Source organism: Spea bombifrons, chromosome 1, assembly GCF_027358695.1.
Source record: "Spea bombifrons isolate aSpeBom1 chromosome 1, aSpeBom1.2.pri, whole genome shotgun sequence".
NCBI lineage: Eukaryota > Metazoa > Chordata > Amphibia > Anura > Pelobatidae > Spea > Spea bombifrons.
This window is the reverse complement of record NC_071087.1, coordinates 148,752,214-148,769,479: the sequence shown is the minus strand read 5'-3', so window position 1 is coordinate 148,769,479 and position 17,266 is coordinate 148,752,214. Positions and strand designations below refer to the sequence as shown.

The window sequence follows — 17,266 nt, the reverse complement described above, 5'->3', positions numbered from 1 at the left end:
TATGGGGGACATTTTATTGGCACACTTCGGGCCTCTTAATACCAATTGAGCATCTTTGAAACACGACAGCCTACCTGAGTATTGTTGCTGACCAAGTCTATCCCTTTATGACCACAGTGTACCCATCTTCTGATGGCTAAATCCAGCAAGATATTGAACATGACAATGAGTTCACTTTATGCCAATGGCCTCCACAGTCACCAGATCTCAATCCAATGGAGCACATTTGTGATGTGGTTGAACGGGAGATTCCCATCCATCATGTCCATATGGACCAAAACCTCTAAGAAAGGTTTCCAGCACCTTGTAGAAAGTATGCCACAAAGAATGAAGACAGTTCTGAAGGCAAAAGGGGGTACAACCCGGTACTAGCAAGGTGTACTTAATAAAGTGGCCAATGAGTGTAGATTTTGCCCCTGCAGCTGCATTCGCGGCCACATGTACAATTACTCCTACTGTGCGTATGCCAGTCACCACAGCACCGAATATGACATTTTATCCTGCGTGGTGCTGACTGCCAGATGCACAAAGCAAGAACAGACTGGCACTCAGACCAAAGGAGTGGAGTAGAGGAAAAAATGTTAAAATGGATGAATTCATGAAAATTATTGTTTAATATTGTATGAATAGGAAGGGGGAATGTTAAGGAAGGGTATTAAGATGATGACAAAATAAAGGGTGGGTATAAAGTTATGTTAAGGGGGCATGAAGATGGAGGGGGGTGATTGTGGTGCAATATGGGGTCATAATGGTAGGGGATAGAAATGATGGTGTGGAGGAATATGATGATAGGGTATGAATATGATAGTTGGGGATAATGATTGCAGTTGGGTACTGGAATTTATTAGGATGTTGGGGGTATGATGATGGTCTGGGGCAGCTCTACACTAACACATACATACATGCATACAGCCACTCTAACACCATAAACATATATGCACACCCACACTTTACACACCCACACATACAATTAGACATAAATACACACACCACTCTAATATCAAAGACACACTCATACATACACAGCACCTCCAACACCATACACTTATACATACATTGTATACATACACACATACACTATCTCTGATAATCCATGCAGCTCACACACATCCCCCACCCTCATAAATTTTTAGCTCTTTTTTTAGAAGAGCTGCAAGTTTATTTGCAATTTTTATTACCCACTGTGAATTTAATTTCTCTGTTTTAAATAACAGTAATTTTCAGTAATTTATTTAAATAAATGAAAATGTTTAATTTATTATACCAGTGCTCTTTCAGTTGGTCCCAGTCCATTACGTGATGTCTTGGGCCACAGTGATATTAGGAACTATGTGTTTTCATATGCATCTTATTTATGACAAAGTTGTTTTTCATATATATCCCTATGTATCAGAGCCACCCCGTGATGCTCCATAGCTGAGCGCCACATGGTGTTTTTTCCCCAATAAGGAAAGATGCAGCTCTGCCTCCACCATCAGCCCGCCTCATACCGCCCCGGCCACAACCCCCAACAAAGGAGGCCCTCTCTGGACACTTCAAATGTATAAGGTGGCATCTTAATTAGCATCGTTTGGAGAAAATCCCTTAATGGCTGGGCTGGTATGTTGTGCTTTCCATCTGGAATGCGTTTCGGTATACGGTGTCCACCAGTGTATACAGTTTTTTGATTGACATGGGCCTGCTTAAGGTATATCCACTGTGGTAAAAAAAAATACCTTCAGAGTTATTAATTTTGCTTTATAATTACATTTCTGCAATTATCAAACATTTTTTCCACTGTACTTTCAGATTAGAAAACTGTTGTTACATATTTCTGATGCCTGCAGAACAGCATTCTACAGCAATTATTCTGCCCTGGCTTATGTTAATATGCATTGTAAACAACCACCGGTACAAAGTAAATGTTTTATATATTGCATTTACACACAGTTACATTTACAAGTAACTTAATATACTGAGTATATATTTGCACTTGTTTTGGATTTTTAACACTATGGTGCGCCACATATTTAGTGGTAGTGCCGCGTAGCATATGTCTCAATTGTTGTTTTGTTGCCATCTGTTTAGAAACACAAGGTAAATGTGCTAAATAAATGTTATTCATAAACAATGAAGAACATTGCTAATTTGTATACAACAACTCTGAGAATAAATAAACACTTGCAGACATATAAAAGATCAGAGAAATCAGAGGCGCCATCCAAGTTGACCTTTAGGATAAAGAAAAAATACTATCTACACTTAATGCATATGATAGCTACGTGGTCCTTTTTTGTGGTGTACCCATTGCAAATGCATGGGAGGATTCTGCAGCTATTTGCTATGCAAAATATGTGTTTCAACTGAACACATCTCTCTCTGCTCATGATATACACCCCTCTTACTGAGTTTAGATGTTTCAGCCATACCCATTGCTAACAGGTGTATAACCAGGCCCATAGACAGCCATCTCATAGACAAAAATGGGATGCCACTTTTGCCACAGGTCACCCAGTGCACTGTAAGTGCTATTATTGGGAAGATGAAGTATCTAGGAGTAACAAGGACTCAGCTACGAAGTGGTAGAAGACTCACTGAGCAGGACACCCTCGTAGTGTGTAAAAATTCCAGTCATTTGTAGCATCATTAACTACAGAGTTCCAAACTGCCTCTGGGCGCAAAATCAGCACACCTACTAAGTATTGGAAGCTTCATAAAATGGGTTTCCATGGCGGAGCAGCTATAGACAAGCTCACTATGAGCAATGCCAAGTGTCAGTTAGAGGGACGTAAAGCTCTGGATCAATGGAAACTTGTTTGATGAGTCACACTTCACTATCTGGAAGTCTAATGGACGAATTTAGGTTTGGCGGATGCCAGGAGAACTCAGACAGCTAATACTTCCACATTTTAGACATTTGTATGCTTTTAACTTTATGGCCCTTTCGTTTTCCAACATGACTGCCCCTGTACACAAAACTAGGTCCATAAGGACATATTTTGACGGGTTTGGTGTAAAGGAACTTTAGTGGCCTGCGCAGAGCCCTGACCTTAACTCCACTGAACATCTTTGGGATGAAATAGATTGCCGATTGGGAGCCATTCCTCCATGGCCAACATGACCAACACATGCTGAATGGGCACAATGTCCTACAGGTACACTCCAAAATCTCGTGGAAAGCCTTCCTAGAAGAGCGGAGGCTATTACAGCTACAAAGTTCACATAAAGCCCATACCCACCACAGTAAAAATATACTTCATGGACTTTGAGTTTTATTTCTCAAGGGACAGAGATGACTGAATTAGGCCTATCTGCATAGGCACAAGTGGTCACAACCTAGGGGCAGGATAGTTTGGCAGGGAATGTTGGTTGGCATGGGCATCAGGAAACAGAAAGGAAAATGCAGAAGTAATTACTGCTGTTGACGTCCACACAGGCATCGATTAATCTGTATAGAGAGGCTTATCAGATCATCCAAGGACTCTTAATGAATGTGACAGTCCCATCAAAATTGAGATTTCAAAGCATGCTAATTCCAGCATTTTATGCCCACTATTGATACTTAGAGGCCTTCACCGTAAATGTACCTTTTTTCAAATTCAGAAGAGCATGAAGCATTCTAGAATGTGCTGCAGGTTAATTTTTGTTTAAAACTGCTGTCACCAATGTTTCCCGCTTATGCAATGCTACGGAAAAGGAATCATACCAAAAGCATGTTGCAGTATATACGGTATCTTTTCTTAGTTTCATGGAAACTGAGCACCATCTTGTGGTGAGCATACACAGCAATCTTTGAGGAAACCCTGATGTCGCCTACAGGTAAATTCATGCTATGTTTCTAAAGATATAGCAAATATCTTTGTAACCTAATACGTGGTTATTAAAACAATATCTCACTTGCATTTTACCAAAATGTTTAACTAAAAATAAACTCATAAAAAAAACAGGAATTTCATCTTGTGGATCAGACACCGCTACAGACACCTGATCACCATCAACAGGAGCTTTGATGACATCGCAATCCAAATACACAGAAAATAAAGGGAAGTGGCAGTGAACGTGGGCACTGGGTAACTCATGTCTGAAAGCGAATGGGGCAAAAATGAACCGAAAAATTTATCAGAAATGTTTTTGGCCTATTTGCACGTCTACATACTACCATTGTATACCGCAAACTAAGTTTCTTGACTCTTTACTTGACCCTCTCACTTTTATCTACTTACTGCTAAATCCAAGAGCCACTACTGCTTTTGCACTATGGACCACCCTCTTTTCCTTCAAACTCTTCATGATCTTGGTCTCTGTGACACTGCTCTCTCATGGTTCACGTCCTACCTTTATGATTGGACCTTCAGCGTCTCCCTCTCCATTAACACATTCCCTCTCAGTTGGTGTACCCCAAGGCTTAATTCTAGGACCCCTTCTTCTCTTACTTTATAGTGCCTCACTTGGCAAACTAATCTCAACTTTTGGCTTTCAATACCACTTGCATGCTTGCACGCTTATCTGATTATCTCTGTCTGTCTCTCCTCTGATATCTAGTTCTCATGCACGCTTGCAAAGGTTTCTCAGGGGCTGCCCCTATGCTCTGCAATACCCTCCTCCGGCCTATCCACATTTCCCCCTGCCTTTGGTCCTTCCAAAAAATCCCTCAAGACCCACTTCTTTAAGGATGCTTAAAAACTTTCCCGTTAACCCCCTTCCTCCAATATTCCTTGGCTCACCTTTCCTAGTCTCTCTCCTGGCTTCGGACAATACTTATACTTGTGTGGCTGGCTTAACCCTAAGTGGAACTTTTACCTCATGTGTAATACCACCCTAACTCTCTCTAGATTGCAAGCTCATTTGAACAGGGCACTCCTTATGGCTTGTTTTTTAAGTCAAATTGGTATATTATATACTACTTATTATGTCCTATTTGCCTATTGTAAAGCGCTACAGAATATATGTCAACCCCATAGAATTCAGTATATTTAATAAGTAACAGGATTTTGAGGGGTTAAATCCCTTGGCCCACCCACATCACAGTATGGATAGCCATTGGGCACCCTTTTTATGGAGCCAGGCATATAGGTTTCATGTAGGAGAGGGGACCCTTTGTATTTATGCTGTGATGTTGGTGGCCCAATGGAGTTTAACCCCAAATCCTCACTTATTCAAACCCAATATTAACTGCACCACCTTTTTATTTTGGCGTAGCAATGATTTAGACATGTTTGGAGAGTCTATGCATCGTGGATGTTTTGTAGCATCTGTTTTGTATATATATATTATTGCTTTTGATTTATAATACAAAATACTTTCTGCTTTGAATACGAAGTTGGCCGAATAATCTAAAATGGCATTCAAAGCCTGACAAGCAAATGGCAAATACTAATTAGCTCAGATCATAGTTTAATTCCCTTTACAATGAATGAAAAACGAAATAGGCCATTAACACCATGACGCTGACGTTACGCACGTCGAATGACGTCATCCCGTGGGAAATCCCGGAAGCTCCTATCGATTGCCTCCACACGCATTTTAACATCTTCGCTCGCCGATGGCGCCGCCCGATGGCTCCAAGAAGCGCTGCTTTCTTCGCAGCTCGTGATCGGGTGGTCGCCAGGGGGAACTGCTAGCAGCTTACTACCTGTCCGGGACGGGGTGGGTGCTTCGCTGTCATGTGTCAACTCTTTGGGCCACTCTGCGTTCCCTACAATGTTCAGAATTAGTTAGGCGTTGCGTGGTCACCTAAATTGTGGGTCCTTTGGTGACGATAGGTTTGGATTCCAGCAGCCTCTGTCATCGAAGGACCCTAAAGTTTAGCTCCCTGTGAGATGCCTGCTTGGTTTATGGCTGGGTCTTGTATTTTTACTAGTCGTGTAAAGCGCTACGCTCCTTGCCCCACCGGCGGGGAGTTTCACTGCCACAGTGGTGGGACTCGGGCAGTTAGTACCCGGTTGTAGGGCTACAATGATCTTGTGATCAGTTCGTCTATGCCCAGTCCCAAAGCCACCCAGCTGGAACAATGTGTGAGTAAAGCACACTTTATTTCAACTCTTTATGTCATCTCTATTAATCTTTCGAGGTTAGGGGTAGTTGGCTTTGCCCACCTTGGCTAGGCGCCGCTGGCATTTACATACGTTGATATTATCAGTGATATACATACACCAATGACTGGTGAATACACCATATGGACTTACACCGTGCAGAAAGCAAAGTGCTTTAGAAAGTTAGTTTGTGGCTTTAAGACTATAAATATTTATGGGTAGTTGGTGTAAATCCTCATTTTATTTTGAAGAGGGTGCCTTATTGTCATTTTGACAATTTTGCCATTTTTAGCTGAAATACATATCATTACGCTTTTGAAAAGTTTGATAGAACTTAATAGCGTCCGGTGTACAGCATGCCCTTTATTAGTGCGAGTGATGAACGGTTGTGGTATGGCCATCTTTACAAGACATCAGTATCAGGCCGTTGATCAGGAAGAAGGCTCAAGTACATTTTTCCTTCGTGTAAAATATCAGATCCCACCTTCGTCGGACAATGGGCGGTCCCTAAACCAATTGAAAACAATGTATTTTGAGTCTGCACATGTACGGGCTTTGTCATTAAGGGGTTAAAGTTTAACCTGGTGATGATGATGTATGAGAACTTCAAGCTTGTATCTTGTGCGGTACGCATCTTGGCATTTCTTATACTTCCCAAAAAGTATGGGTACTTCCTATAAAAACATTACAAAACAAGTCTTAATGTTAGCAAAATATATATAACATAACGAATGTCGGCTCTGTGTTGCATTTATCTGTAGCGAGCTATTCCTTGTTGCTTAGATGATGTGATGCGTTTTATTACATAAATACTGAGCCTTTCCGTGTCGGATGTTATAATGTATATGTCCAATAATGTAGAACATGTTCCTATGTTCCATTATCAAGGGTTAATGCTACTGACCATCTCCTGCAAGAAGGGTTGAGCTGGCCTTGTACGTAAAGGTAATGTTGAAAATTCCTTTATGGGACTCACTGATGTAAATATGCGCCATACGCTACTCGGCCCTTCATCATCCATAACGAGTTACGTGCGCTTAGACCCCTAGTATCCTGCAGACTGCCAATTCCCTCTCTAACGTAAAGAACCCGGTGTTGTGGGGTGTATTGAATGGTGTAAGCCTGGTCACCATTGATTTGTGCCATGCCTTCTCGCCCACAGTCCCATAACGCATGCGTGATGACTTCAGTAAGTAACCCAAAACTACTTCCTACACCTTTCTAGCTGACTTCAGAGCCTCAAAAACTAATTTATAATCCAGAGTGGGATAGTGGGAGGTTGTGATGGAAACTGGTACAATATTGTATATCATCTCGTTTTTGTCATGATAAACATTTTCGTAATGTGTTTCTGAGATTTGTGTATATCTGTACTTACAATTTATTTTATCGGTGGTTACGATGCCTGTTTAATCCACGTCACCTGCAGTCGTGGTCAGTAACTATTCACAAAGATAAAATCTTTATTTCAGATTTTTAGGATACACAAGCACCCCGCATTCTTCCCTACAAATAAAATTTACAAAGAGAGAGAGTTAATCTTTTGGTGTCTGGCTAAAAAAAAGCTATCTTTCTGCGTTCCCATCTTACATACAATATGCCGATGTTTTAAAACTGTGTTAAACATGCTGCAGACAGGTTGAGCGCGCCTGTTGGCTTGATGGTGCGTTAGCCTGTTTGCCGGGTCAACATGCCTCATTGCCGTATGAGTCCTAAGAAGGAGAGCAGGAAAGTGAATGAGTTGTTTTTTTCTATGACATGAAAGAATGGCGTTGGTGAAATAAACTGTTTGCGTTGCTGACCGACCATGAGAAAAATCTGGGACCAAACTGAATGTGTATAAAGTAGCCCTCGTTGTTTTGAGTTTTGGTTTTCATTAATTTTTAAATAACTTTGGATTTGTTATCTGGGTCTCCGCTAAAACCGTGTTACTCTAATGTTAATGCTGACAATTAGAAGATCTCTGTTCTAAAAAGAAATAAAATTGACCTTCTCTCCCCCTCTGTTTTTAGTTGTCAGGGGATCGTATCATGCAATAAATGTATTTAAATCACTTTTTTTTTTTTAATATTCCTTGAGTTACTCGCTTTTTTCACCCTTCACATCCTGGATTAAAATGACAATATTAAGGGGATGCACTTCTTTTAAATGTTAGTGGAAATTGTAGTCCTGCCAAGCAAATTACTTGTTGATCAATGTGTGCGTTTTAAGCACACTGATCGCTGTGACACCGATAAGCTACAACGAGGAACCAGTAGTATAACGCCAAGATGTTAACTTTCATATGCAGCACAAGATGCTATAAGGTGTTACATTAATACTGAAGTGAAAAGGGAAAGCTTAACATGGTTTTTGGAGAGGTCAGAATTGGGATCAAGAATAACCTGGCGTGTGACGGGTCTACTCTTGTCTTATCTAGCAATACATGAGGTTCAGGTCTTACTTTGTTCTCACAGGGACTTGCAATGAGGTGTTAACGCCTTGCTCCGCTTTATTGAAGTGAAGTGACCTAAATGGCGCAACATGACTTTGCTCCAGCCTGGCTCAGCTTTCCTACACCACCGTCCTCATCAACAAAGGTAAATGTCTCTTGGGTAAATATTAGTCTGTGTGTTCCTTATGGCCTTTTTGGTCGATAGCAGATGCTCTGGATAACGGACAAACATACATGATACATGTTCGAATTGTGCCTCTTACCAAGCTTACTGGAGTCACTTGTCTAAATTACGCAATCAATTGTTGGATTATTTTGCCAGCTTGTTGGATGAAATGTATGATCCCTGGTAACATTCAAAGATCAGACGTTGTGATGTAACATGCCATGTGCCCCTCGTTTTTGACACATATATAAACACATTGTGGTAAGCAATAGAATGGCTCAGTCTTAAAGGGACACTCCAGCCATCATATGCATGGAACAGTCTCTTTAAATTTTCAAGTGGTCTGTTGGGGATTCTGTGGAATCTCTCCATATTTTCCACTTTCACCATCCCCAGCTTAATTCCCCGGCAAGAGATGTGCTTGGCTGAACACATCTCCTTTTTGCATGCGATATAGTAATCTCCGGTAAACTTCAGCACTGGCTTGGTTGAGCGCGGCGTGTAAGGATCCATCCAGACTCCGATACGCATGTGTGGAAATTGATTTTAATGGGATCACTTTTCCAGCCAATCAATGGCAATAACAGTTGGGTTATGGAGGTAAAGGGCTGCTGCAGAATGACTGCAACTTGTGGCTAGCAATAGCTGTCTCCAGATCTGTAGATAACCAAATGAGTCAGTGCTAAACTACTTTACTGTATACAGCCCTGTGTGTTATGATCAAAGCAAAATTATTTTTTTTCCATGAGACTTTATCTATAATGTGCCTAAAAAAAATAGATACAGGCTTCCCAAGGTAAAGGCTTGGCCCATTCATTTTCGAGCAACAAATGTCCTGCCCATTGAGTTTGGCCAAAATTTCAGGGGCCATTTTTAATTCTGTGAAAAAATTGCCCGGTGGCTCCATTCATCCTCACGCCCTTTAAATGTTTCCCTACCTTCTCTGTGGACAACTTCCGCATCTTCTTCTATCTTGACCTCTTTCTTCATCTGCATCGCCACGGACATAACCCAGTGGGAGCTTCCATCAAAATGGTAGTCCTCTTTGCGATCCTTCAGTCAGGGGCAGAGGAGGTCTCTGCATGGGCCCCAATATTGTCTCCGGTTCAAGTGAGGGCAAAATAACGGTGCTTTGGTTGACGTCTCCCCCGATTGGAGGATTGGGGAGAGGACGACAACGCAAATGGAAGTTCTCGCCAGGTTATGTCCTCGGAGATGCTGATGGAGATAGATGATTGCAGATGAATGGGAAGGAGAGAGAGTGAGCGTGGGCCAATGACTTTCGGACAAACATTCTGAGCTTTTTGATTAGTTTTTCGTCTTATTTTGTGGGGTCTAGCCTCGTTTTCAAGGCTTCATACAAATCGCCAAATTTAGCAAAATTCTGTAAATGTGATATTCATAGTATATATAGTATGATTAATACGTTTCCTATCCTAAACTTTCATAATGGAGAAGTAATAACGGAAGGGATATGATTGCATAATTTTTACTTGCCTTTCTGTAGTCTTCAGTAAACACTGAGAAGCCTTCTGAAACTGCCGTGCGCCAAGACAACCGTTACAGTGTGATACGACGACGTCACAATTCTTCAGATGCTCTGGATGCCTCTCTTGGTCGGTCCAATGGTGGTACGTATTGTGTTTTTACCTGGGTCATGCCAAAAAGTCTCCATGACATCTCAAAGCAATTGTTCCCTTAAAACAAATGTCTAAAAAGGAGGCATTCAAACCACCCTAAAAATGTTGGATTTCACTGTGTATGTTTATGCATTTCGTTTTCTTATGAAAAAATAGCAATCATTTTACTGATTAAATGAATAGCAAAAGTGACAACAAACAAAGAAATCTAAGAAAAAAATGAAAACTATAATTTTTGACATAAAAGCTTGCAAGCATAGTGAAAGTGTCTTTTCTTGTTTCATGGACAAAGGTAACTTTGGAAGAAAAGAAAAAAATGGTTGGCGCTCGCAAAGCAGGAATGGAGCAGAGAACATAAACCACTGGGGGGCATACAATGGTACCGGTTCCCGCTCCAGAAGTAGCACTTTTCACTGCGGGAAAAGCCATCGCGAGCACAACTCTTCTGAGTGTGACACTGCGCGAAAAGACGATAGGGAAAGACGCAAGCAATTTGAAGCTGAAGATTTTGTAAGTTTGTAGTATAGGTGTGTAGTTATAGAAGCTCTGTCTCCCCCAGTATATGTAGCCAAGTCCCTCTTGGCAAACGGATGCCACGTGGGCAGTTTGACAGAGGAACGGGTCTGGCTCTTGCATACTCCCAACACACTGAGCCAGGCATCCGGCTCCAACTGCACACGATATTGCTATACAAATAAACAATACATTTCTCTCTGTGGGGAATTGTCCGCGATGCTTTATGTGAGAGTCCTATCGTAGAGCAGTAGCTGTGTTTTAGAATGCATGCAGTCTGGGGCACCTGAGGCCAGCAGACTCGGCAAGACAACTGTCCTTACACGCAGCACCCTAAGCACCTGCCTCCAATTCTCTATCTTGTTGGGTGTCCAATGGAGGCCAGTCTGTCTAGTACTGGTAGTGGTAATGCGAACAGAGGGAAACAATGGGGTCTATTCACTAAAGAAAGGTGGAGCAAAGTCGGATAGAACCAGGTCTTTGCCAATGCTAATCTACATTACCATGGAGGAAAATATTTTTTTCCTTTAGTTTACCACTTTAAGCAGCAATAAGACCACTGTACCAAAGCTGCTAAGAAAAATGTGTCCACTATTGAAAAGATACCTTTGTATCAATCTAAAAAATAATGGAGTTGATCACGTACCTCTATGTTCCGTATTTCCCCATGGATAAGACGCACCTTTTTTTGAAAAATGTGGGGTCTAAAAACTGGGTGCGTCTTATACAGTGGTGGTAGATTGTAGATTGCAGTTACTACTTCCCAGTACCTCCTTGCAGTCACACTGACGATTGGCCCAGCCTCTGTCTGACTTGCTGACTATTGGTCCCGCCCCTTTCCTTATAGCGTCCACACTGCTCAGCAACTCATCTAACAGTGAGCATAAAATTAATATTTGAGCTGCTGAAAGTTAGGGGAAGTGGGTTTTATTTAGGAGCAGTTATGGTTAATGGGGTCTTTAGGTTTAATTTAGGCGCAGTTAATGGATGGGAGTGATCAGGATGAGTATGAATTTTATGATTTTTTTCAAATTTCGGGCCCCAAAATTAAGGTCTTATACATGGGAGCGTCTTATACATGGGGAAATACGGTATATTGTTTTATTGACGCTTTAACCATTGTAGACCATTTTCCTGAACGGGCTCTTTGTTTTGCCACCTGCTCATATGTTTTTTTGTGTTTTGTATGTATTTGTGTATACATATGTATGTATGTATGTATGTATGTATGTATGTATGTATTTGTGTGTGTATATATGTGTATATATATGTATATGTGTGTGTATATGTGTGTGTATATATATATATGTGTGTGTGTGTGTGTGTGTATATATACACACATAACTTATATATAAATAAACTTTTTCTTAATCTATAATTTTTTTCTATAATCTACAGCCTTCTTTAAACCCAGAGCATGAGAAAGAAGTGAACCAAAACCGGACAATTTCTGCAGGTGTATGGGGTGAGTGGGAAATATGATTGACCTATGTGATTGGATCATAGCTATCATGCGCCCGCATACAGTATTGGTTTCCAAGGCAGATCCTTATACAGGGAACAGACTGGTAATGGACTACTTGGAAGCATGACCTTCACTGCCTTCATGATGGATTTTATGTTACATGAAAAGTCATGAATGGCATTGAACATCATTATGTATGTACGTAAGGGGGTTGAGAAAGTGTTTTCATAGGTCGAAAGGTATTAATGATAATGATGCCTTTTTAAAGGTAACTCAGCTTGTCATCTTTCTTTCATACCACATTAAACATGATTTCTGCTTTTTAGCCAACAAAGTGATTGTTTTTAGTTTCGTCATTACCGGAGTTGACCATTTTCTTCAAAGAAATATTGAGATGTTACTTTGTAAATTAAACCTTTAACTGGGTTTGACTTAAAAATATTTGCTTGAAAAGTGAAATCCTGAGAACCAGAATCCAGTTGTTGCATACGTTTTAGTTTCAAAGATTTTGTAATAGCTATACATTTTTTTCCCTTCTATAGACTTCCCTCTAAATACAAAGTCTAGAACATCTCGAATGCTGGTCATTAGGAAGGGTATGAAAGATGACTTGTCCTTGTCTGGATATCCAATTGCAACAAGTACTCGTATTCCACCAGCGACAAACGAGACAGAAGCTCCTAAGAGTATAGTTCCAAAAAGTGTTACTCCTCCTAGGGTAAGTTTTGTCTTAGGAATGTTTCTACATAGATGCCTCCGATTTATATCTGTACCTCCTCAGCTTGCCCACGCAGATGATTATCGGTAACTTAATGATTCTTTAAATGTTTAAAATGTAGATTTGAATCTGTGTACGTTGTTGGTACTTATAGGCTGTTTGTGTTCACTATATGATGATTTGTTTAAATTATGGATCTTTGGCATAGTTTACATACGTTGTTGGTAAAATATAAAGTGCGGTTCTAGTGCAATTTTACAATAAAACAGCATAGTTAATCCGTTACTTATAAATTGCATGATGTTACTGTCTGAGGTTTCACATGTATTGAGCTAACAATTTCGTAATTGAAAAGTAACCTCACCAGAAACCTTATTATTGTGTTGTAATAACTTAACATAAATGTCACAGTAAGAATCCTGTGTGGCGGAAAAGCATTCTGTTGCAAACTGGAAGAACATCAGGGGGTTGTGGTCCATCTGGTGACTGTTTGGATTCTCTGTAGTGAGAGACTAGATGAGACAAATGATTCTAATCTGCAGTCACTTTCTATGTTTTTGTCATGCGCTTGATGTCATGCGTAATGCCCTCAAGCAGAATGACATAAAAAAACATTGCCTCTTATCTTGCTAGGGAATTCAAGTTGCCTATAATAAACACATATGCATATTTATATATGTATATTTTTGGAGACTGTTCTTTTTTTTTTTTAAACCATTTTATTTCCTAATCGTACAGGAGCTGTATTCTCAACTGGATGAAAATAAACTTGAAAGCGATATTTGTCTGGACCCTGTTCGTGAAAGCTTTGGTCCAAATAAATCCATATATGATGATTTGCTATGTCGCGATATATCACAAAGTCCCTTGAAAGAGGTATATTATTTATTATTATTGCTTTCAGAAGTACAGCTGGCGCACTTAAGCAGCTGTCTTAGGTTCATGCATGAGTGTTAAAGGTCAGATGCCCTGCTTTGCCTTTCTTGTTGCCATTTCTATGCAGACCTGCAGTGGGCATATGCGAGAGCAATTTAAGAATGTTATTGGCTTCTATTAGTAGAATTGTTATGTTATATACTATTTATGTCCTGTTTACCCAGTTTGTACAGCGCTGTGGAATATGAACAGGGTAATAATAAAGCAGAAGCGGCTTCCCCGATGTGTTTGTTGCTAACTCATTATTTGTATACTTGTAGGGGGTGAACACTTCCAGTTTTCACAGCAGTATCGGCACTTGCCACGAAAGGGATATAAATCGAAACTTCGATACAAATGAAGTTCCTCAAAGCAATGGTAACGTTCTGACGTCCCAGCAGATCACACGCGCCTCCACCTTCTCTCACACGGATGTTCTCTCAAGTTCACTTGAAGCAGAGCACAGGTAATGTTTTCAGAGTTTCATTACAGACTTAAGGGATGCAGGGATTCGTAGGAATAACAAATGGGCCTGATGGGCTAGTATAGTATGTTACTGAAAAAAGTTCAGAAATTGAATTAAGAATTCACTCCATCAGTTAAAGTAAACCTTATGGTATCTACATCAGAATATGAAAGACCAACGTGGACCTTTCTTCATCATCTTCCTCGAGCGCCTGATACAAAACGCTATGAGTAACTCACTCCCTTAGCTAATGTTGTCGTGAGCGTATAATAATAATATTAATAATAATTTTTTTAACAGGTTATTGAAGGAAATGGGCTGGCAGGAAGACAGTGAAAATGATGAGATCTATGCACCTTTAACTGAGGCCGAAATGAGGGAGTTCCAGTCTATTAGCGAACAGGTGACTCCAGTACATTTCATTCTCATGTGATCAACATATTAATTCAGCATATGTATAAAAAAAATCTCATGCAGATTACTATACGTGGAGCCATCACCACGTAGTGGAATATCCTCATTCCACATGTAGCGCTTTGCCCACTGAAATGTTCTATATGCAAATGACCTTCTGTGATTTGTAGAACTTTTGTTGCTGATTGATACTATTTATCCCCATGACATTTTTTGGATTATAATATATTTATGAAGCTAGCACGTAAAATAGGTGCTCTTATCTAGATGGTATCACCTCATATGTCCTTTTCTTTACTAAACTGGACATGATTCCAACTCTTGTCACACCCTGCTTGTACCATACCACTTCATGAGCCATTCATTTTGAAACAGCCAGACTTAATAGAAACAGACGTTCTGCTGCGAGCGTTTTGTTACATATATTCTTCTTCTCTTGATGCAGCTACAAAAAAATGGCCTCCGGAAGAATGGATTACTGAAAAATTGCCTATCTTTAAATTTGAAGTTTAGTCCTTGGAAAAACCGCACTTTCATGGCCACCGATGAGAATGAGGAATCTGAGACGAGCAGCAGTGACACCTCTGACGACGATGCTTGAATATTGGAAGGGTTTAACCATGTTTGGGAGACCAGTTGTGAAGGATTGCTATAATAAGTTGTCTCAGAGTTGGAGACGCCACACAAAGCAGTGCTGTACTGGGATCTCGCTGTCTCGCTAAGGACATGTTGGACTATATTGAATCAGCCTTGAATCTGTCCTTACACTGACTCTCTCTAAATAGCAGTGTGTTAATGTGATAATTGTGAGGGGGTCACGTCTACTATAACAAAAGCCAATCGTGTAATGTTTTTTGCCAAGGTTTCTGTTTCAGTATGTCTTAGAAACAAAAGAAAGGCACTTTACTATTTTTCGCTTTGTTATTCTGTTTCTCACTTTGAATTCTTTGGACTCTCAAACAGATGATGTAGCATGTTTAGCAGGCAAAGTATTCTCTGTGTTTTGTTTTTCACGAGACTTTGAAACTTAACTACTTTTTTGCAATTATTTGGATTAAAAAAATTCCTTCCTATTTCTTACAATCAAGGGTTTACTCGGGTTGATGTTTAAGCCAACAATTGGAAGTGGACACTGGCTAAAATCTGTTCAGAATAAACATATTTTGATATTAACGTTGAATTAATTTATGTTGGGTTTGAGCATTTGTTTTATGAATCAGATGCTGGCTGACTTTGTCCTACCTTAGAATAAGCTCTGTAAAACGTGAACAAACATATACGTTTGGTGTAATATACGTGAGAGGTACTGCAGTTTATTCACTAAACTAAACTATTTAGCAAAGAAAGGTTTAGGGAGTTGTCCCCCCTCACAGGACCAGAATGCTGCCCCTGAGAGAGGGGGCTGCCATCTTTTAAGTCTGAATTAGGACGATCTGAAGAGATTTATATATACTACTTACCCATGTGACTCGAGTGTATCATATTAGCATAGTATTTTTTTTTTAGCATAGTTATATTAAAAGTTGCGTTTTTGGTGTATCTAATCGCCCCAACCTTTTCATCTCTCCGATATAGCTATGGGACAATCCAGGCAGACTTCTCTGACCAGAGGGATTAAACTGGGGAACCAGGCATAGTGTACAGTTTGATTACTGAGATCACATTAAAGATTTGTGTATGGCCATCCATGTGTTCTTGCGTCAGAGACTCTGAGGTTAGCTCTTCATAATGCAAACTTAAGTCGGTGAATTGAAAAGCTTTTACTCACTGCAGTGGACCTTCATGCTTCTGTCTTCGTGAATATACTCTGCAGTGTGCTTGTGTTAAAGCACTGAATGGGGAAGGGGCAAATGCATATAGGGAGTGGTGTAGAAAATTGAAAAGGCCTATGCAACTACAGTAGGCATTAAAGTGCATGTGATGGCTTGAATGTACCTTTGCTAAACCAGTCAAATGCGAGAACTGCAGACTGGTTCCCACAGTTACTTCAAAGAGAACTGACATCGTCCAAGTCAGTTGCTGGTAGCTGTGCTACAGTTTAGATCGCGCCAGAGCTCTTTTCTTGGTAACAGTGGAGGATACCACTCTGCAAAAGCCTTTATTCTATTAAAAAAGGTTCAAAGTCTTTAAGATTAAATCAAGGATATACTGAGACATCTCCCATGTTCCCTCAAGACAGTTTATGAAGTTGCTGGGGCTATCAACATCTAAAATGTCTGTTGTTTGTGCTCTAACCAGGCTTTGTGCTCTAACCAGGCTTTATCCTCTACAGGCTTTTCTACTCAGAACACCGGACGCTGCACTGCATCCCTCTCCTGAAAGGGTATATCTTGGTGGGCGTATCGGTGGACGGTAATCTTACAGATTTGTCATCACACCTGGGGAGCATGTTTGAAGAAACACTCCGTCCAAGAGGCCTGGTTGCCTCAGTAAGCCTGTCTACATATCAATTGTTACGACACCGGGATAGAAATGGTAAAACACAATGTCATCCGATGTCTGATTTTTCTCAGATGAAACATAA

General features: G+C 40.4%; 1 protein-coding gene across 2 annotated transcripts; it reads left to right on the top strand.

The window, feature by feature from the left end:
* The first annotated feature begins 5,455 nt into the window (after positions 1–5,455).
* On the top strand, positions 5,456–15,915 carry GPBP1 (GC-rich promoter binding protein 1). 2 transcript variants are annotated; one of them, XM_053448040.1, is made up of 10 exons: positions 5,456–5,625; positions 8,468–8,590; positions 10,119–10,242; positions 10,544–10,761; positions 12,163–12,229; positions 12,772–12,947; positions 13,686–13,823; positions 14,144–14,328; positions 14,629–14,731; positions 15,188–15,915. In XM_053448040.1, the coding sequence occupies exons 2-10, from the start codon at positions 8,525–8,527 to the stop codon at positions 15,341–15,343; spliced, it is 1,233 nt and encodes a 410-aa protein (XP_053304015.1). In that variant the 5' UTR covers positions 5,456–5,625; positions 8,468–8,524; the 3' UTR covers positions 15,344–15,915. The 2 variants fall into 2 exon arrangements, with proteins under 2 accessions (XP_053304015.1, XP_053304014.1); XM_053448039.1 differs by lacking the exon at positions 5,456–5,625 and adding an exon at positions 5,789–5,993.
* Positions 15,916–17,266: the final 1,351 nt, after the last annotated feature.

Coding starts and splice junctions, on each gene's coding strand:
- GPBP1 (XM_053448040.1), top strand. CDS start 8,525: ATGGCGCAACATGACTTTGCTCCAGCCTGGCTCAGCTTTCCTACACCA. Junction 10,762..12,162: donor AATTTGAAGCTGAAGATTTT/GTAAGTTTGTAG, acceptor TATAATCTACAG/CCTTCTTTAAACCCAGAGCA. Junction 12,230..12,771: donor AATTTCTGCAGGTGTATGGG/GTGAGTGGGAAA, acceptor TCCCTTCTATAG/ACTTCCCTCTAAATACAAAG.